Source organism: Ascaphus truei, chromosome 18, assembly GCF_040206685.1.
Source record: "Ascaphus truei isolate aAscTru1 chromosome 18, aAscTru1.hap1, whole genome shotgun sequence".
Classification (NCBI taxonomy): domain Eukaryota; kingdom Metazoa; phylum Chordata; class Amphibia; order Anura; family Ascaphidae; genus Ascaphus; species Ascaphus truei.
The window spans coordinates 1,002,466-1,025,308 of NC_134500.1; the positions used below are offsets into that span (position 1 = coordinate 1,002,466).

General features: G+C 50.2%; 1 protein-coding gene across 2 annotated transcripts in view; it reads right to left on the bottom strand.

Moving 5' to 3' along the window:
• ARNT2 (aryl hydrocarbon receptor nuclear translocator 2) overlaps positions 1-21,157 on the bottom strand; it is a 65,864-nt gene extending 44,707 nt beyond the window's left edge. The window contains exons 1-6 of one of the 2 annotated variants that reach the window (XM_075575146.1): positions 20,927-21,157; positions 17,255-17,311; positions 9,369-9,480; positions 4,490-4,537; positions 1,382-1,595; positions 648-861 (exon numbers count right to left, since the gene is read on the bottom strand). In XM_075575146.1, coding sequence (XP_075431261.1) covers positions 648-861; positions 1,382-1,595; positions 4,490-4,537; positions 9,369-9,480; positions 17,255-17,285 — 619 coding nt within the window. In that variant the 5' untranslated portion in view covers positions 17,286-17,311; positions 20,927-21,157. Of the gene's footprint in view, positions 1-647; positions 862-1,381; positions 1,596-4,489; positions 4,538-9,368; positions 9,481-11,599; positions 11,729-17,254; positions 17,312-20,926 lie in introns of those variants that run through there. The other variant, XM_075575147.1, reaches the window with a different exon arrangement.
• Between the last annotated feature and the right edge of the window lie 1,686 nt (positions 21,158-22,843).

Here is a 22,843-nt window from a genome sequence, read left to right on the forward strand (position 1 = left end):
AAGGCCGTGGGGGCTGAAGTTTTGTTCTCTAGGAAGAGAGCAGCGCTCACAGGGTCAGGTGAGGAAAGGCCGTGGGGGCTGAAGTTTTGTTCTCTAGGAAGAGAGCAGCGCTCACAGGGTCAGGTGAGGAAAGGCCGTGGGGGCTGAAGTTTTGTTCCCACTAAATATCCACTTTTTGCACCTGAAATGCAATGATGAGCTTTTCCTTGCCAGGAGAAATCTTGGTGTTTTTTTATACAGTCGCCGCACATTGTGGCCGCGCTGCTGGACGCGCTGCTGGAAGCGCTGCACCTCCATACTGTCCTGATATGTTTCTTTCAGCCCACTGAGGTATCTTTTTGTATGTTACGGAGGTGGGCCACCGTCTAAGGGTTGGCCAGTATCTTATTACAGTGGAAGTGTACATGGCACTGCTGCTTTATATAAGACCCTACGTGGTGGAAACGGGTCGGAGAAGGATGGTAGATGAAGGCAGCTTACACTGAAAGTAGCAATATGATTAAGGTGTACTTCGTGTCCTCTACAAGATCTTTAAAGCCTTTAATGAGGTCCAAACGACTTAAATGTTCAGCAATGTCATGATGTAGATCCAATCTCCTGCATATTATGAAGTCCTTTTCCCCAAGGTTTCTACCTACGGTACTGACCTGTCATAGAGTTCTCCGAAGTGCACAGCTGCTCTCTGAGCTTCTCTATGTCGTCAGGATGCGTCTGCTCGTACAGGGTGCTCCCAAACCACTCGGACTGTGGATGGTTTAGCACAGGGGTGACCGAGTCTGACACGTAGATTACTCGACCTGTCTCTGCTGCCACCACAAACAGAAATCCGTCTGCAGCTTCCAATATCAGATGCTTCAACTCCTGGAGAGAGGAGAATGGAAGAAGTGAGGGCAACAGACCCCTTCATAAAAGACACACTCACACTGAAATGGAGTCACCCCAAAACAGAGTGCAAGACAAGGGCATTATCTGACTGTAAGAGAAACAAGGCACTTATACAAAGTGCACACTGGAGTGATCCTGGGACTTATGGTTTATTCAGCCTGGTACAATAAGGCACTCTCTGGCATGTCGAATTGTGGGCTTATCTCAAAGCAACCCAAGTCCAAGGAAGAAATAATGTGCAATTTATTTTGTCTTTGATCTAGAACTATATCTCCTCCTCTCTTCAGCAACATGTCCATCTGTCCCTCTGCTTCTCATCTCTCCTTTCTGCCATCTTTCTGTCCTCTCTCCTAATGACTTCCTTTTTCCTTCACCTTCGCTTCCTACCTCCATCTGTTTGTCTCTCTACTCTCTGCCTGATCGGTAAGTGAGCCCTTGGTGGGGACGACTGGCTGGGCGATGTGTGTGGTAATAAGAGCTTGCAGAGCAGCAGCACCTGTTCTGTTAAGAAGGAGGGTTTATAAGCTCCGTCCGTGGATTTATTCCCTGTCCCCCTCATGGATTTCATGTGGGACACAGCCATTCGCAGGATGGTAAGCTTGTCAGGTTTGCGTGCGAGGGCACTGCAGGTGGGAACCATGTCGGACAGCTCTGTGATGTATTGTGTCATCTTATTCCTCCGACGTCTTTCAATTTCACTGTGATTCTCTCTGAAAGCAGAATCAGAGCAGGAGAAAAAAACGGAAGAGTATAAGAATCAGCACCAAGCAGAGCAGCCCAGGGACGTGGCCCCCCGCAGCCCCACGCACACACACGTGTGTGACAGCACGTAAGAGCGTGACTGTCAGTAGCAGGAGAGGATGTACACACACAGGTGCCTTTGTGGCAGTCAGTGTTTATTCAGCTTCAGCATTATTTTTCACCTTCCAGTTCCTGCTAATTATTGTGTTCTCCTTTGTATTCAGTGAATGGAAAAGGTTATAAAACAGTCCACTTTCTGATTAGGGTTTCCTTTCAGTTTTTGTTTTCAGAACCAGAAATGCCCATTTAGGACACCGCTTGCTGCTGTGTGGCAATCGCAGGGTTTGCAGGACACTCCAGCAGTGAATAGACAAATACATTGGGAAAGCAGTTTATCTTTTCACTGCTGGAGCGATTTGCTTCCTATGCGTTGCAGGTCAATCCAGAAGGGTTAAAGGTCACAGCACTGTCACAGTGCAAAGTAGATTTTGGCTTAAAATGTAACCAACACTAAAACCCCGATCCTTGCACAAGCACAAAGCTCAGCGGTTCAATTAAAAAAACTGCACGGTTTCCCAGATCACGGAGCTGTAAAGAAGCAAAAACGATTGCGTTTTTCCATTTATTTATTCTTTAAATCACATTGACATTTTTGGACATCTTTATTAATTTCCCATTCAATTTTAGCATGAAGGCAAATGATTTACCAAGTTTTGGTATTTATATTTCAGCTAGCTGAAAAAACACTGGTGACTGCTTTTGCCGCATAGGTTTGGCATATCTGTGTACAGCACATGTCAGCAGATCGCAGCGTGTGCCTGTGTGCCCCGCCAAACTCAGTGTGACACACAAACACACTAACTGTTTCTTGCTGCAAATAGTATCGTCATTAACTCAGGAAACAACTGGGGAAAGTTACCCACATTTAATGCGGAAGAATAATTCACGGCTAGCGGTTCCTATAGCTAGCGGTTCCTATAGCTAGCGGTTCCTATAGCTAGCGGTTCCTATGGAACCTGCATAGCACTGCTCCGTAAAGCTCTTCTTTGCCGACACGCTGAGCACCTCATTCATTTGAGATGATCTGATGATTTTGATGCAGGGGATCCTAGTGATAAACTGACTGGTCTCAGGAGAGAGGCAATGCTACAGTCTCCTTCTCACAACATTGAAATTAGGATTGTTGTTCCTTATCAGAGGGTATTTGTGTAACACAGCAGGTGAATGTCTATCAGTGCTACTAACTAATTGTGTTCTTTTCACACACTGATCTTGTACACCCTGTTCCATGCTCCAAACCCAACAGCCGAGTGATCGAAGGCAGCAAAGAGATGCACTGTGTGTGCAAACGTGATGCTCGCACTGCTGGGTGAAGCGGGATTCAGGGTAACGTGCAGCAGTGTGCAGCAGTGTGCGGAGAATGCCATTTCTTGCAAACCTTTATCCTACCATAGCTCTGCAGAGCATCCCTCCATTTACTGGTAAAGCAACTGCATAACGTCAATCCATTAGCTCCTTTCCTGACAGGGGAATGCAGAGCACGACTATATTAACAATGTAATTGGTTAGGAGATCAGCAAAGCAATGAACGATTACTGCCTTCCTGCCTTGGAATTCAACTCCTACACTGCATATCTGCACACACACAAAGATAAAGACACTCCCATTCAAATCAAATTTAATATGCATCCAATCTCACTAAATGTGTATGTATGTATGTATGTATGTATGTATGTATGTGTGTGTGTGTGTATGTATGTAGAGAGCACTCACAATGACGGTAGACTCGTGCTTGGGTGTCCAGCTGAAGAGTAATGTACAAATTAAGAACTTAAGTAGTGAAACGTTTATTAAAAGTGATCACTCACACTCACACCCACACACGGCCATATGAACCATGGATACGCACTTTCGTGGGTTCGGTATCTGAACATTTCGGACTCGCCGTTCCATTTGAACTCTGAGTCGGGCAGTTCAAGAATTCAACGTTTGATTTGAATTCCGAGTCGAACTTTGGAACAAATTTTTCATACCAAGAAAAACACAAGCCGAAAAAATTACTTTTTTTTTAACTTTTCAATACAAAAATGTAAAATTTTTTGCAAATACATTTGTTTTTCCATAATTTTTTCAAATGAAAAAAAAACACAGATGAGTTTTGGCAAAAGTAATACACGTTTTTTTAGAACCAAAACACCAGTGAAAGTGCCAACCCAATAATATTTGGTAAGCGCTGCTATACCATAAGACATCATCTTGTGTCGGAATACACCTTATTCCCCTGAATGGGATGTAAGGGATATTTTGCCGCAGGAAGGAAGGGGTCTTATGACGTAGCAGCGCTTAGTAAATCTGGCCCTTACTAATGTCCAATCACAAGTGTAATTACATTGTGATGCACATATCCGGACACGTGTTCATTTCCTGACACATGTAGAAGTTATTACATGGTCATAAAAAGTCACAACACACACGGAGCACCTTATCTATCTGGTGGTGAATAGATAGTTCAGACCCACAAGACCCGTCAGTGTGCCACAGGGTGACCGCCTTCGTAAAAAAAAAAAAGGAGAAGCCACATGTCCTACCTGGTCAGTCGGTCTTTGTCCACTGGGTTAGGTCATCTTCCAACCTGGAAACAAAACAACCAGCTCTCTCAGCAGAGACCATGACCCTGCTGACTGGATGAGGGGTGGGCCCCTGCTTCTCCTACCTTATCCTCAGAAACCTGGAACTTGTCATCATACCTAGAGAGCACACAACAAAGGGACATGTGAAAACGGCTGGAACGGCGACACACCGGAGTATCACAAGGAGAGGTCAGGAGGTTCAAGTAGAGGGCAAAGGTCCAAAAGTCACTCACCTTGAAAATTTGCTAGGTCCCTCTCCATCTTCATCATCAAAGTCCATTCTATAAGAGACAAGAATTTTGAGAGTTCTGTGGCCTGCAGCATTACTACATGTTTAGGCAATATGACTATGGTGGTAAAGGGGAAACGATGTTTGCCATTTCTATTATCTTTGTCATTGCTACAAACTGCAGTAATGTATCACAGTATGTTAGCGTAAGCAGGGCCGCCAAGATGGGGGGACAGCAGGCAATGGCGTCCCGGGCCCCGTGAGTTAGGGGGCCCGGCCGCCCAGGCCCCCTGCACGACCGTGCCCCTCAATAAATCCCGTCGCCCAGTCACCACGGGGTGACAGGATTTAGCGCGCTCGCGATCCGTCAGGCAGCTTCTCTGCAAAGAAAAAAAAAAACTCCCCCCTCTCCTGATTGGCTGCCCGTGCTGGCACTCCCCTCTCCCCCCCCCCCCCCGATTGGCTGCCCGTGCTGGCACTCCGCCCTTACCCCCCGATTGGCTGCCTGTGCTGGCACTCCCTCTCGATTGGCTGCCCATGCTGGCACGCTGCAAGGATTTTTTTTTTGGCGCGCACCAAGCTCTATACGAGCTGGCAAAGCGAGGCCCGCCTATTCCTGTATGAAGCAAGTGGTAAGTACTGCTCCATGCATCCCTTGCTTCCCACTTGCCTCCATGCCCCCTGCTCCGATTCCCCCCATGCGTTCCAATATCCCCCGTGTGTATGTGAGAGTGTCCGTGTGTATGTGAGAGTGTCCGTGTGTATGTGTGAGTGTCTGAGTGTGTGTGTGTGTGTCTGAGTGTGAGAGAGTGTGAATGAATAGACACCAACCCACAGTCAATCATACTCACCCACCCAAGTGTCACCCACCACCCAAGTGTCAGTCACCCACTTACCAGTCAATCACCCAAGGGTCACCCACCCACCTACCCAAGTCTCAGTCACTCACCCCCCCAAGTGTCAGTCACCCACCACCCCACCCTCTCTTTCTCTGTCACCCACTCTCTCTCTCTCTGACAGACTCTCTTTCACTCACACTTTCTCTGTCTTATCTTAACTGCCCTATACCTACACCGAAATAACCTAAACTGCTTTCTTCCAGATCTGACTCTCAAGCTTCACACAGGAGATATCGGAATCCCCCCTAACCCAGAAGACAGGTAGGGAACACCCCAGGCCCATACTGAATCCCCCCAGGCCCTTTGTCACATAGAATTGTCACGTAGCATTGGGTATCTTTGTCTTTTGTTAAAAATATTAAAATAAACAGATTGCATTGTAATGTTTTTTTCCGTATTAACAATAACAAGAAAACAGTTAAGTAAAAGTTGCGCGCTAAAATCTATTTTCCCGTGGTAGGTGTGCTACAGGGGGAGGGGGGGGGGGGGCCTTCTCCTTTCATTTGTCCTGGGCTCCGTGATTTCTGTTGGCGGCCTGAGCGTAAGTATATACACAAGTGTATTGATTGCAGTGTTACAGTGTTCTTCTCCCTGAGCACAGACATGGGCCAGATATCAGCAGGCTCACTGGGAAGGTTCAGCACAGGATTTACAGTTCTGTAGAGGCACAAGTAAGATTCATGTGCCAGAACTCGGACTTTCCCACCATCCTGATCCAGGAAACAGGAAACAAAGACAAGATGTGAACATGGGCGCACTTTAAACAAACACACGCCCCTCTTCCCTCTGATAACGCGCGGATTCTTCACTCACAAGGAAGGGAGGAGAACTCTTCAGTTCCAAGAGAAGGTTTCAAAAGGTAAAAAGTATTTGACATTTCACATCCTACTCAGCTGCCACCCGCAAATGAACAGTTCTTCATCTGTGAAACACAGCACGGTTTTACTGTATCCCTCCCTCTTTATAAGATACAAAGATATGTCGGCTCCTGTCTAATATGAGAGAAGCAGCTATTTCTCACAGTGCTTCCTAGACCCACAGTCACCTCTTTCATTCTTCTTTTCTTCCTCATAATAGATGTTAAATAAACACAAATGTACACAATAAAAAGGTAAAGGGGTCAAAATGAATCTTATCGATCCTGTGGGAAATAAATACGTGTTCATTTTTCGCAAGGACGCAAATTAGTTTCACAGTGACTGAATCTTTTTGTAAAGAAACCAATTGCATACGTTTTTTAAAAGCAATTTTCTCTTAATTCGTAGCTTTGCTTAAACTAAACTTGTCCCACTGACCCGGCTAAGCGACCCATGGCCAACTGACCCAGCTAAGCGACCCATGTCCCACTGCCCCGGCTAAGCGACCCATGTCCCACTGACCCGGCTAAGCGACCCATGTCCCACTGCCCCGGCTAAGCGACCCATGTCCCACTGACCCGGCTAAGCGACCCATGTCCCACTGACCCGGCTAAGCGACCCATGTCCCACTGCCCCGGCTAAGCGACCCATGGCCCACTGACCCAGCTAAGCGACCCATGTCCCACTGAACCGGCTAAGCGACCCATGGCCCACTGACCCAGCTAAGCGACCCATGTCGCACTGACCCAGCTAAGTGACCCATGGCCCACTGACCCGGCTAAGCGACCCATGGCCCACTGACCCAGCAAAGCGACCCATGGCCCACTGACCCGGCTAAGCGACCCATGTCCCACTGACCCGGCTAAGCGACCCATGTCCCACTGAACCGGCTAAGCGACCCATGTCCCACTAACCCGGCTAAGCGACCCATGTCCCACTGACCCGGCTAAGCGACCCATGTCCCACTGACCCGGCTAAGCGACCCATGTCCCACTGACCCGGTTAAGTGACCCATGTCCCACTGACCCGGCTAAGCGACCCATGTCCCACTGACACGGCTAAACGACCCATGTCCCACTGACCCGGCTAAGCGACCCATGGCCCACTGCCCCGGCTAAGCGACCCATGGCCCACTGACCCAGCTAAGCGACCCATGTCCCACTGACCCGGCTAAGCGACCCATGGCCCACTGACCCGGCTAAGCGACCCATGTCCCACTGGCCCGGCTAAGCGACCCATGGCCCACTGCCCCGGCTAAGCGACCCATGTCCCACTGCCCCAGCTAAGCGACCCATGTCCCACTGAACCGGATAAGCGACCCATGTCCCACTGACCCGGCTAAGCGACCCATGTCCCACTGACCCGGCTAAGCGACCCATGTCCCACTGACCTGGCTAAGTGACCCATGTCCCACTGACCCGGCTAAGCGACCCATGTCCCACTGACCCGGCTTAGCGACCCATGTCCCACTGACCCAGCTAAGCGACCCATGTTCCACTGACCCGGCTAAGCGACCCATGTCCCACTAACCCGGCTTAGCATCCCATGGCCCACTGACCCGGCTAAGCGACCCATGTCCCACTGACCCGGCTAAGCGACCCATGTCCCACTGACCCGGTTAAGCGACCTATTTCCCACTGACCCGGCTAAGCGACCCATGTCCCACTGACCCGGCTAAGCGACCCATGGCCCACTGACCCGGCTAAGCGTCCCATCTCCCACTGACCCGGCTAAGCGACCCATGTCCCACTGACCCAGCTAAGCGACCCATGTCCCACTGACCCGGCTAAGCGACCCATCTTCCACTGACACGGCTAAGCGACCCATGTCCCACTGACCCGGCTTAGCATCCCATGGCCCACTGCCCCGGCTAAGCGACCCATGTCCCACTGACCCAGCTAAGCGACCCATGTCCCACTGCCCCGGCTAAGCGACCCATGTCCCACTGACCCGGCTAAGCAGCCATGTCCCACTGACCCGGCTAAGCGACCCATGTCCCACTGACCCGGCTTAGCGACCCATGTCCCACTGACCCGGCTTAGCGACCCATGTCCCACTGACCCGGCTAAGCAGCCCATGTCCCACTGACCCGGCTTAGCGACCATGGCCCACTGACCCGGATAAGCGGCCCATGTCCCACTGACCCGGCTAAGCAGCCAATGGACAACTTGTCCAGCTAAATTTTAGATTACCGGTACAACTATGAAAATAGTAGCCTTGGGCCACAAGGGAATTAGGTCTGTTAGCGTGTACGTATGCACATATTGAATGTAGCTTGTGATACCCTTTAGTGGATCAACATTACAGTTCTTGGTAGATTAAATTATAGTGTATAATTGAAGAGGATACCTACAGGTAGCTTTCGGAAGCTCTGAACACTTTCATTTCATCTATAAATGTTTGGCCATTAAAAAGGTATCACACAAAGCTGCTTTTCTCCAAGACAGCTGCAAGCAACCAGAACATAAACACAGATAGTATCGGTAGAGAGTTTGTGGTGTATTGGTGCCCTCTACTGGTCTGGATCATTCATTACATTAACAAGTTTAAAGTACGTTAAGCGTTCTCCCTTACACCACATACAGTACACATACCATGTATACAGTAAGTGCAGTGATTGCATATACACTGCACCAAATGCTTTGTGTGATTTCTAATCAAAACTTCTCCACATTAGGCAGTACAAATGGATACAGATATAGATATAGAGATATAGATAGATATACACACACACACACACACACACACCCCCCTTTGGCTCCTATTCAAAATGTTGTGTGGCCATTTCCCTGTGCTGAAGAAGTGTTCAGTCCCCTTCAAATGATTTGGAATAAATTCTCCTTAGTGGGTTTACATGGATGATTGACAGGTAGTTATGTATATAAAGGGAGATTCACAATTTCATTTCCAAGCAAAGTAAATGATTTGTATAGCGAGACACATCCACTGCCAACCAGTAACAGAGGGGTTTTCTGCACATCTTCGCCTATCTGAGGGGCATCAGCTTTAGTCACGGTCACTTGTGTTACTTTGTTCCACCTGGAAGCCCCTTATTTTCCCCCATTCTGTAGCACCATCCTCCCCCTGGATGACCCTCTCCTTCCCGATGTGATATGAATTTGCTTACCCTGACCGGCGTTTTCCTCCACGTGCCGGCATAGGTCCTGCCATCCTCACTTGCCCAGCGGCCATAGAAGCGCCCGGCAAAGTCACTGGTCCTGGGATATCCGTCGTCATTTCTGCATAAAAAGAAGAGAACATGATTGGAATGAGAAGGACCAGGTGAACAGAACCAGTCACTGGAATGAGAAGGACCAGGTGTGCAGAACCGGTCATTGGAATGAGAAGCACCAGGTGTGGAGAACCAGTCACTGGAATGAGAAGGACCAGGTGTGCAGAACCAGTCACTGGAATGAGAAGGACCAGGTGTGCAGAACCAGTCACTGGAATGAGAAGGACCAGGTGAGCAGAACCGGTCATTGGAATGAGAAGCACCAGGTGTGCAGAACCAGTCATTGGAATGAGAAGGACCAGGTGTGTAGAACCGGTCATTGGAATGAGAAGGACCAGGTGTGCAGAACCAGTCACTGGAATGAGAAGGACCAGGTGTGGAGAACCAGACTGGAATGAGAAGGGCCAGGTGAGCAGAACCGGTCATTGGAATGAGAAGGACCAGGTGTGGAGAACCAGTCATTGGAATGAGAAGGACCAGGTGTGTAGAACCGGTCATTGGAATGAGAAGCACCAGGTGTGCAGAACCGGTCATTGGAATGAGAAGGACCAGGTGAGCAGAACCGGTCATTGGAATGAGAAGGACCAGGTGAACAGAACCGGTCATTGGAATGAGAAGGACCAGGTGTGGAGAACCAGACTGGAATGAGAAGGGCCAGGTGAGCAGAACCGGTCATTGGAATGAGAAGGACCAGGTGTGGAGAACCAGTCACTGGAATGAGAAGGACCAGGTGTGCAGAACCGGTCATTAGAATGAGAAGGACCAGGTGTGGAGAACCAGTCACTGGAATGAGAAGGACCAGGTGTGCAGAACCGGTCATTGGAATGAGAAGGACCAGGTGAACAGAACCGGTCATTGGAATGAGAAGGACCAGGTGTGCAGAACCAGTCACTGGAATGAGAAGGACCAGGTGTGGAGAACCAGACTGGAATGAGAAGGGCCAGGTGAGCAGAACCGGTCATTGGAATGAGAAGGACCAGGTGTGGAGAACCAGTCATTGGAATGAGAAGGACCAGGTGTGTAGAACCGGTCATTGGAATGAGAAGCACCAGGTGTGCAGAACCGGTCATTGGAATGAGAAGGACCAGGTGAGCAGAACCGGTCATTGGAATGAGAAGGACCAGGTGAACAGAACCGGTCATTGGAATGAGAAGGACCAGGTGTGGAGAACCAGACTGGAATGAGAAGGACCAGGTGTGGAGAACCAGTCACTGGAATGAGAAGGACCAGGTGTGCACAACCTGTCATTGGAATGAGAAGGACCAGGTGGGGAGAACCAGTCACTGGAATGAGAAGGACCAGGTGAGCAGAACCGGTCACTGGAATGAGAAGGACCAGGTGTGCAGAACCGGTCATTGGAATGAGAAGGACCAGGTGAGCAGAACCGGTCATTGGAATGAGAAGGACCAGGTGAGCAGGCGAAAGAGGCAGATAAACAGGTTGCTGTGATTACACCATTTAAATGGCCCATACATTCTATACATGGTCCATGTTCTCCAAGCCCATCAATAACAGTTCTTATGGGTATACAGGAATATCACATTTTGCATTCATTTTATCATTTCTCTTTAAAGCTATTGCATTTGTTTTTTCGCCATCGTGCTAAAGCTGGGACAGCAATCTTCAGATGATTACCAACTTCTTCTCTTTTAGCAAGATAAAGGTATTTATAATTCCATCAGTTAGTACAAGGGCTGTACACCAGGAAGGAGGCTAGAAAAACCCCATTCTCACTCCTCGCATTCGTTTTTCAGGCTGTATCTCTGTCACTTACTAACTCTTTAAGCAGCTGCCGGCATACACATACATGAACGCTTGTAGGAGAATTCACTGGGAATTGCCAGATTGTGAAAAACAGGAGATTGAGCAGTGCTGAAGGATCTGCTTAAAGATCAATGTCTTTTTTTGTACAAGTCCTCCTTTTATTTTTTAAAGATGCCTATTATTTAGTAAAGCACAATTCTTCCGCTGGAGTCCAGCAAATCTGCCAGAGTTTTAAATTCTCACCTTGCGCCGTTTAAGGATGCTCGAGACAAAGGCGGAGCCCAGCCACATTAAACACACACTAATTAAAACATAATTGCGTTACTGAAAAGCTGAATCTTCCAAAAAAATAAGAATTGTACCTTTTGCAACGAAATCAAATAGGGATTAAACAGGAATTAAATAGGGTTCTGTGAGAGAAGCTTCTACGGAGAAAGGAGAAGAATCGTCAGTATGCGAGAAACCTGCCCGAAATGGCTGAGATGGAGGAGGGGGGAACATTTGTATTCAGCTCAGAACAAGGAAGCATCCCCCTCTGCTTCTCGCTTCAGCCTCTTGCATACTGAGCGATGCCAGCATTTCTACATTAACCCCTTCAGATAAGCATTGAATCATACAGCTTAGAGGGGCCCTGCATTAAAAGCAGCGTCCTTGAACTTCACCCACAGATCCGCCCTTTATAAACAGCCCATACATTCACTTCCAGCCCGTCCGACTTATCGCTAGCAAAAGGGCCAGAAAGGTTCCGCTCATTCCAACGTTCACTCTGCAGATATGGAACAAGCTGCGGTGAGTAACAATGTGCCAGCAACTCTCCCCCATACAGAGTACGGGTCCCCCAATCCTGCCTTACCCCATCATCCCACAACATACAGGGCTTCCACTGCTCCAGGAATTCTGGGTAATGACATGCAAATAAGCACTCATAGTGCATCACTTCTTTGCTTTTTATCCACTTTAACATCAATCCCAAATGGGGATGGAAAGGGCTGCTGCACGGCCCCAGGACTGTCTGCTAACACTACACTGAATACTTTGTTGTTGCTTAAAGCTGCAGTTCATGCAATGTCCGGCATGTGTGGGTTTTTTTAATAACTCAGTTCTGTAGTAAGAAAAAATACTTTTAGCATTTTCTGTTTTAAAAAAAACAACTTTGAAAGACCAATTTTCTTGTATTCTATTTTAACAAGCATGCTTGTTCCTATAGCAACGATTTACATTCCCCATATTTAAAGATGTCACCAAACTTTGCCGATCAATAGACAGAGAACTAATTGACCGGCAGCTATGCAGTTCTTTAGGTAATTAGAGATTGCCCACATGAAACTATTAAGCAGTTAAGTGACATTTTGTTCACAATAATAAAATTTCTTTGCTAAAGGTAATTTACATATATGGATATATTCGTTTAAAATGATTATATTTGAACATATTGCTAGCATTTCGAAGTCTTCAGATGTATCCTACAATTTTCATCCGGCCCCGGGGGAAACTGGTAGAAGAGCTCAGCTGTGATCTGATGTGCTGCTGTTTCACACAATGACCAGCTTCGCAATGCAAGGTTAGTACCATCCGACCCACTGGTGGAAAAAGCTGTCTGTGTGTGGGTTTGCTGGCCATGCACTTCTGTAACCCAGGCCATACGGCAGTGTGAGGGAGTGAAGGAGTTAACAGGCCGCTCCGTCACAGGCAGGCAGAAGCTTCAGGGGTCAGGGAAGCAAAGAGTGACGCACTGCGAGTGCTCATTTGCATATCATTACCCAGAATCCCTGGCTGCACTAGAAGCACTATAGCTGTGTGACCATGGGGTGAGACAGGCTTGGGGGTCTGAGACGTGAATGTGCTCAAAGGTTTCTGTATCATTATTTTCACATTACAGTAAGATTCTTAAGACAATTCGTGACCATTTTACACACAATTGAATTTGCCTTTAAAAATGGTCACATTTCCTTGGGGTGCGACCGAGGAGGAGAGAAGGTACGGGGCGTACGGGGCGCAGAGCAGGGAGTTTGCACAGCGCTGCCTTACATGTCACAGAATGTGGGGATTAGCAGCAATTGTGCTGTTGGCAAATGATACACTTTCTAGGTCTTACAGCAGTGATGGAGGAGAACCATAGCAATCAGCCGATACACGGATCTCACAATCACATGGAAATTGTGGGGAAGATGAATGATTTACAACTAAAGTATATACTGTATCAAGTTATTTTACATGCTGTCATATTTAAATGTTAAAGCAATGTATAGAATAGCAATAAGGCTCTTAGGGTTCTATTTATCAAAGAACACAAATGTACATTTTGTCGACAAATAGTAGAAGCAGCATCTGTGTCTCTGTGTCTCTGTGTCACTGTGTCTCTGTTAGGAATGTGAGCGCACAGCGCCTCAGGCGGAGCTCACGCTTCTCTCCTTACACTGCTCAGACCCTTCCACTACAACCACGCAAGCCCCCTTCAGCTTCATCACTTACCCCTCGGCATGGTGGGACGCTCCACGAGGTTCTTCCTCCACGCTCTACGCCGCAGCCGTCGGCGCGGAATCGCCGTCCCGCGCGCACCCCACGTTGCTTCCTCTCATGCGCACGTTGGACTTACAGCGCACACACAAAAGCCCCTGTACTTATCCCCACTCAGGCTCCGCCCCCAAACACCGCACGGTTACAATCTGGCTCTTGCTGAGTGTCACCTGAGCTCTAAGAACAGCAGCCAATGCGCTGAAGCTCCCTGGGCTCCTCCAGGCACGCCCCCTCTCCTGGTTGGCTGTTCCAGCTTTATATACCCTCTCTGTTCTGTGCTTCCTCGCTCGTCACAGTTTTTGTATGGGTGTTTCACAGTGCTTGTTTTTTGATTCTCTCGGTTTAGACGCGGCTTGGCAGACTACCCCCTTTGGCTCTCGACTTCGTATTGTTCCTGTTTACGTACCTTCTTGCTCCCTTCGACCACGGCTCTCATCTCGATCCCTCCATACGTCTCCTACCCCTGATCTCGGCAACGACCATTCTTCTGGGAAAACGGTATCGGCAAGTATTCTCGCAATACTCCCCATCTGGCCTGGCACCACCTAATACCACAACCCGGACACGTCCCTCGCTCTGTCGGTGTGTGTATTCATACCTGCCACCTCAGTTCTAGGGACAGGTCTGGTCTGCGGGCTACTCCGGCGTAACAGTCTCGGGACATATTCTGGTTATCAGTAGGATGTGAGTTAGCCAAAGCAGATATTCTAATTAGATGTATCAATATTTGCATTGTGGACCTTCACTTTTCTTCATTTGTTTAGCGGCAAAATATGTCAAGTCAGAGGGGGAGTATCCCTCTGTGTCGAATTTAAGAAACGTATCAAGTGTCTTACATGTATAGAAAGACAGAGTACACTATTAGTTATTTGCTCAATGGTGTACACACAAACACTATTTATAAACGGCACCGCGGTTAAAAAAGCCAAAAGATTACCTTTATGTGCATGAAATACCCCAATATCAGTGGAGAAATCCAAGGCAATAGCTATCACGAGACATTTAATCACAAAAAGGTTTTTGTTTTTTTGTGTACACAAAGCTTTGTTTCTCAAAGTCTCCCAGCTATAAAATTGGGCACAATTGATGTAAAAAAAAACTGCACTTTATTTATAAAAATTCAAATCCTCCTTTGTTCTCTCATTGTCATTCGTTTTCTTTGGTAAATCTGCTGGTTTCTTGCATTGTTTTGCCACTGGACGATTCTCATAAGCAGACCCCCCCAAATACGAGAACGTTCCTATTACCTCAAGGTAAACATATAAAGTAACACGGCACTGACACGGGTGATCTAAGGCTATTGTGTTTGCACCGCAGGATAACATTTTTTGCACCAGTTTTTGCCTCAGATTTCACTTTTCATACGCCTGTGATACAGCAGCTGAAATCTGCAGCCATAGCATTCGTTATTAAGGTAATAATAATTCTGTATTTGTTGTTGTAAATATTTTTCGGAATATTCTGCACCTTCCGATAATCCCAACAGAACATATACTCATTACATGGAGGTGGGTTACTGTATACTCATTACATGGAGGTGGGTTACTGTATACTCATTACATGGAGGTGGGTTACTGTATACTCATTACATGGAGGTGGGTTACTGTATACTCATTACATGGAGGTGGGAGACTGTATACTCATTACATGGAGGTGGGTTACTGTATACTCATTACATGGAGGTGGGTTACTGTATACTCATTACATGGAGGTGGGTTGCTGTATACTCATTACATGGAGGTGGGTTGCTGTATACTCATTACATGGAGGTGGGTTACTGTATACTCATTACATGGAGGTGGGAGACTGTATACTCATTACATGGAGGTGGGTTACTGTATACTCATTACATGGAGGTGGGTTACTGTATACTCATTACATGGAGGTGGGAGACTGTATACTCATTACATGGAGGTGGGTTACTGTATACTCATTACATGGAGGTGGGTTACTGTATACTCATTACATGGAGGTGGGTTACTGTATACTCATTACATGGCGGTGGGAGACTGTATACTCATTACATGGAGGTGGGTTGCTGTATACTCATTACATGGAGGTGGGTTACCGTATACTCATTACATGGCGGTGGGTTGCTGTATACTCATTACATGGAGGTGAGTTACCGTATACTCATTACATGGAGGTGGGAGACTGTATACTCATTACATGGAGGTGGGTTACTGTATACTCATTACATGGCGGGGGGTTACTGTATACTCATTACATGGCGGGGGGTTACTGTATACTCATTACATGGCGGGGGGTTACTGTATACTCATTACATGGCGGTGGGTTACTGTATACTCATTACATGGCGGTGGGTTACTGTATACTCATTACATGGAGGTGGGTTACTGTATACTCATTACATGGAGGTGGGAGACTGTATACTCATTACATGGCGCTGGGTTACTGTATACTCATTACATGGCGCTGGGTTACTGTATACTCATTACATGGAGGTGGGTTACTGTATACTCATTACATGGAGGTGGGTTACTGTATACTCATTACATGGAGGTGGGTTACTGTATACTCATTACATGGAGGTGGGTTACTGTATACTCATTACATGGCGGTGGGTTACTGTATACTCATTACATGGAGGTGGGTTACTGTATACTCATTACATGGCGGTGGGTTACTGTATACTCATTACATGGCGGTGGGTTACTGTATACTCATTACATGGAGGTGGGTTACTGTATACTCATTACATGGAGGTGGGTTACTGTATACTCATTACATGGAGGTGGGTTGCTGTATACTCATTACATGGGGGTGGGTTACTGTATACTCATTACATGGGGGTGGGAGACTGTATACTCATTACATGGAGGTGGGTTACTGTATACTCATTACATGGAGGTGGGTTACTGTATACTCATTACATGGAGGTGGGAGACTGTATACTCATTACATGGAGGTGGGTTACCGTATACTCATTACATGGAGGTGGGTTACCGTATACTCATTACATGGAGGTGGGTTACCGTATACTCATTACATGGAGGTGGGAGACTGTATACTCATTACATGGAGGTGGGAGACTGTATACTCATTACATGGAGGTGGGTTACTGTATACTCATTACATGGAGGTGGGAGACTGTATACTCATTACATGGCGGTGGGTTACTGTATACTCATTACATGGAGGTGGGTTGCTGTATACTCATTACATGGAGGTGGGTTGCTGTATACTCATTACATGGAGGTGGGTTGCTGTATACTCATTACATGGCGGTGGGTTGCTGTATACTCATTACATGGCGGTGGGTTACTGTATACTCATTACATGGCGGTGGGTTGCTGTATACTCATTACATGGAGGTGGGTTACTGTATACTCATTACATGGCGGGGGGTTACTGTATACTCATTACATGGCGGGGGGTTACTGTATACTCATTACATGGAGGTGGGTTGCTGTATACTCATTACATGGCGGTGGGTTGCTGTATACTCATTACATGGCGGTGGGTTGCTGTATACTCACCGCTGGGGTTCACGGCTGTAGGAGTTGCCATTTTTTAGTGAAGAGTAGAGATTACACCTGGAAATAATTAACAGGCATGAAAACAAGTGATGTTACTGAAAAGTAACGGCGTGTGACGCTCCCCGCGGATTGATAAGTAATCGGACAATTATATGTGCTACTGGGGCAATTGTAAAAGCAAAAAGTTATTGGACAAAGACCTGAGAATGGAAAAGGGCATTGAACAGGCCAGGATATGGGGTCAATTATGTATAATTGTGCAAGGATTGCGCATGATAAACTGCCTTAGTGACTTGTATTGTGAATGGGACAGGTTGCAACAGTGACAACTAGTTACAGGGGGCAGTAATTGGGGAGCACACTGACAGTGGGTATGTAGCTGGGGGCAAGTGTCACATGTACATGGGGCAGTGATTGGGGAGCACACTGACAGTGGGTATGTAGCTGGGGCAGGTGTCACATGTACATGGGGCAGTGATTGGGGAGCACACTGACAGTGGGTATGTAGCTGGGGCAGGTGTCACATGTACATGGGGCTGTGATTGGGGAGCACACTGACAGTGGGTATGTAGCTGCGGCAGGTGTCACATGTACATGGGGCAGTGATTGGGGAGCACACTGACAGTGTGTGTGTGTAGCTGGGGGCAGGTGTCACATGTACATGGGGCAGTGATTGGGGAGCACAGTGACAGTGGGTATGTAGCTGGGGCAGGTGTCACATGTACATGGGGCAGTGATTGGGGGGGCACACTGACAGTGGGCGTGTAGCTGGGGGCAGGTGTCACATGTACATGGGGCAGTGATTGGGGGGGCACACTGACAGTGGGCGTGTAGCTGGGGGCAGGTGTCACATGTACATGGGGCAGTGATTGGGGAGCACACTGACAGTGGGTATATAGCTGCGGCAGGTGTCACATGTACATGGGGCAGTGATTGGGGAGCACAGTGACAGTGGGTATGTAGCTGGGGGCAGATGTCACATGTACATGGGGCAGTGATTGGGGAGCACACTGACAGTGGGTATGTAGCTGGGGGCAGGTGTCACATGTACATGGGGCAGTGATTGAGGAGCACACTGACAGTGGGTATGTAGCTGGGGGCAGGTGTCACATGTACATGGGGCAGTGATTGGGGAGCACACTGACAGTGGGTATGTAGCTGGGGGCAGGTGTCACATGTACATGGGGCAGTGATTGGGGAGCACACTGACAGTGGGTATGTAGCTGGGGGCAGGTGTCACATGTACATGGGGCAGTGATTGAGGAGCACACTGACAGTGGGCGTGTAGCTGGGGCAGGTGTCACATGTACAGGCATACCCCGGTTTAAGTACACTCACTTTAAGTACACTCGTGAGTAAGTACATTTCGCTCAATAGGCAAACGGCAGCTCACGCATGCGCCAGTCAGCACGTCCTGAACAGTAATACCGGCTCCCTACCTGTAACGAAGGTGTGCGCAAACGGGGAGACTATAGAGCCTGTTACACATGCGTTATTTACATCAGTTATGCACGTATATGATGATTGCAGCACAGTACATGCATCGATAAGTGGGGAAAGGTAGTGCTTCACTTTAAGTACATTTTCGCTTTACATACATGCTCCGGTCCCATTGCGTACGTTAATGTGGGGTATGCCTGTACATGGGGCAGTGATTGGGGAGCACACTGACAGTGGGTATGTAGCTGGGGCAGTGATTGGGGAGCACACTGACAGTGGGTATGTAGCTGGGGCAGGTGTCACATGTACATGTACATGTGGCTGTGATTGGGGAGCACACTGACAGTGGGTATGTAGCTGGGGGCAGGTGTCACATGTACATGTGGCAGTGATTGGGGAGCACACTGACAGTGGGTATGTAGCTGGGGGCAGGTGTCACATGTACATGTGGCTGTGATTGGGGAGCACACTGACAGTGGGTATGTAGCTGGGGGCAGGTGTCACATGTACATGTGGCAGTGATTGGGGAGCACACTGACAGTGGGTATGTAGCTGGGGGCAGGTGTCACATGTACATGTGGCTGTGATTGGGGAGCACACTGACAGTGGGTATGTAGCTGGGGGCAGGTGTCACATGTACATGTGGCAGTGATTGGGGAGCACACTGACAGTGGGTATGTAGCTGGGGGCAGGTGTCACATGTACATGTGGCTGTGATTGGGGAGCACACTGACAGTGGGTATGTAGCTGGGGCAGGTGTCACATGTACATGGGGCAGTGATTGGGGAGCACACTGACAGTGGGTATGTAGCTGGGGGCAGGTGTCACATGTACATGTGGCTGTGATTGGGGAGCACACTGACAGTGGGTATGTAGCTGGGGCAGGTGTCACATGTACATGTGGCAGTGATTGGGGAGCACACTGACAGTGGGTATGTAGCTGGGGGCAGATGTCACATGTACATGGGGCAGTGATTGGGGAGCACACTGACAGTGGGTATGTATCTGGGGGCAGATGTCACATGTACATGGGGCAGTGATTGAGGAGCACACTGACAGTGGGTATGTAGCTGGGGCAGGTGTCACATGTACATGGGGCAGTGATTGGGGAGCACACTGACAGTGGGCGTGTAGCTGAGGGCAGGTGTCACATGTACAAGGGGCAGTTTGAAGGGGTGAGAGTCTATGTCAGGAAGGGATTTGAGTGACTTGAGGACAGAAAGAAGCAAATATTTATTTATTGAGGGGCTTTCAGTGTGACATGGGGAAGGATGGGGCAGATATATTGTAATGTGGGGGGTAACTGACAAGTGGTAAAAGTGACAAAGGGGGGAGCAGACATTAGGGTATGGCAGTGTTACACAGGGAGTGGAGGGGGCAGCAGTGTTAAAGAGGCGGGGGGCGTGATTCAGGGGATGTGCTATTAGAGGGCAATTATAGACAGTATGAGGTGGGGCTGAGCAGTATCTGCACTATGTGGGGGGCAATGGATGGAGGTGGTCTGGGGGGGGAGCGCGCGTGCGTGCATATATGTGTCTGGTAAAAGTAATGGAGGGTTATTGGGGGGCAGCAGTGTTACAGAGGGGTATTTAAGGGCAGTAGTGTTACAGAGGGGTGAGAGGACGGGGGCAGCAGTGTTACAGAGGGGTGAGGGGGGCAGCAGTGTTACAGAGGGGTGAGGGGGGCAGCAGTGTTACAGAGGGGTGAGGGGGGCAGCAGTGTTACAGAGGGGTGAGGGGGGCAGCAGTGTTACAGAGGGGTGAGGGGGGGCATCAGTGTTACAGAGGGGTAGGGGGGCAGCAGCGTTACAGAGGGGTGGGGGAGCAGCGTTACAGAGGGGTGAGGGGGGGAGCAGTGTTACAGAGGGGTGGGGGGAGCAGTGTTACAGAGGGGTGGGGGGAGCAGTGTTACAGAGGGGTGAGGGGGGGCATCAGTGTTACAGAGGGGTGGGGGGGCAGCAGTGTTACAGAGGGGTAGGGGGGGCAGCAGCGTTACAGAGGGGTGGGGGAGCAGCGTTACAGAGGGGTGAGGGGGGAGCAGTGTTACAGAGGGGTGGGGGGAGCAGTGTTACAGAGGGGTGAGGGGGGCAGCAGTGTTAGAGGAGTGGGGGGGGAGCAGTGTTACAGAGGGGTGAGGGGGGGAGCAGTGTTACAGAGGGGTGGGGGGGGGCAGCAGTGTTAGAGGAGTGGGGGGGTGCAGCGTTACAGAGGGGTGAGGGGGGGTTATACTCACTGTAAGTCTCCCCCTGTCCGGTCCCTTTGTGCGGCCGGTGTCCGGGGAGATACCGCGAGACCCGCGAATCTCTTTGGGGGAGTGGGGGGGCAGAACTGCAGCGTTACCATAGCAACAAGTGGGTGCCTGCCAGGGGAGGCTGGCCCGTAACCATGGCAACCGCGGGAAGTGGGAGGAAGGGCAGACGTGATACAATGTATATACCGCGTGTGTGAGTTCCTGCAGGCCCGTTATATCGCGTCATGTGGGGGCAAAATCACCCGGGGAACCGGCCACAGGGGGGGGAGGAGGGGGGGATTAGCGGGGGAGGAGGGGGGGATTAGCGGAGGGGGGGATTAGCGGGGGAGGAATTACCTGGGGAGAGTGAGGGGGATTACCCGAGGAGGAGGGGGGGGATTACCCGAGGAGGAGGGGGGATTACCCGGGGAGGAGGAGGAGGGGGGATTACCCGGGGAGGAGGAGGGGGGGATTAGCGGGGGAGGAGGGGGGGATTAGCGGGGGAGGAATTACCGGGGGAGGAGGAGGGGGGATTACCCGGGGAGGAGGAGGGGGGATTACCCGGGGAGGAGGAGGGGGGATTAGCGGGGGAGGAGGAGGGGGGATTACCCGGGGAGGAGGAGGTGGGGGGATTACCCGGGGAGGAGGGGGGATTACCCGGGGAGGAGGAGAGGAGAGGGGGGAGAGGGAGGGGGAATTACCTGGGGAGGAGGGGGGGGAATAGCGAGGAGGAGAGGAGAGGGGGGAGAGGGAGGGGGAATTACCTGGGGAGGAGGGGGGGGAGGTGGGGGGGATTAGCGGGGGAGGAGGCGGGATTAGCGGGGAGGAGGGGGGGCGATTAGCGGGGGAGGAGGGGGGGCGATTAGCGGGGGAGGAGGGGGGCGATTAGCGGGGGAGGAGGGGGGGCGATTAGCGGGGGAGGAGGGGGGCGATTAGCGGGGGGGAGGAATTACCGGGGGAGGGGGATTGGGGGAGTGGGAGCGGGATTACCCGGGGAGGAGGAGGAGGAGGAGGGGGGAATACCCGGGGAGGAGGAGGGGGGAATACCCGGGGAGGAGGAGAGGGATTAGCGGGGGAGGTGGGGGGGATTAGCGGGGGAGGAGGCGGGATTAGCGGGGGAGGAGGGGGGGCGATTAGTGGGGGAGGAGGGGGGGGATTAGCGGGGGAGGAGGGGGGAGGAATTACCGGGGGAGGAGGGGGGAGGAATTACCGGGGGAGGAGGGGGGAGGAATTACCGGGGGAGGGGGATTGGGGGAGTGGGAGGGGGGAGGAATTACCGGGGGAGGAGGGGGGAGGAATTACCGGGGGAGGGGGATTGGGGGAGTGGGAGGGGGATTACCCGGGGAGGAGGGGGGAGGTGGGGGGGATTAGCGGGGGAGGAGGCGGGATTAGCGGGGGAGGAGGGGGGGCGATTAGTGGGGGAGGAGGGGGGGGATTAGCGGGGGAGGAGGGGGGAGGAATTACCGGGGGAGGGGGATTGGGGGAGTGGGAGGGGGATTACCCGGGGAGGAGGAGGAGGGGGGAATACCCGGGGAGGAGGAGGAGGGGGGAATACCCGGGGAGGAGGAGAGGGATTTGGAGAGGGTGGAGAGGGAGGGGGAATTACCCGGGGAGGAGGAGGGGGGAATACCCGGGGAGGAGGAGAGGGATTTGGAGAGGGTTGAGAGGGAGGGGGAATTACCCGGGGAGGAGGAGAGGGATTTGGAGAGGGTGGAGAGGGAGGGGGAATTACCTGGGGAGGAGGGGGGATTAGCGGGGGAGGGGGATTGGGGGAAAGGGATTACCCGAGGAGGAGGGATTGGGAGAGGGGGGTTAGGGAGTGGGAATTACCTAGGGAGGGGGAATTACCTAGGGAGGGGGAATTACCTGGGGAGGGGAGGGAGGGGGAATTACCTGGGGAGGGAGGGGGAATTAGCGGGG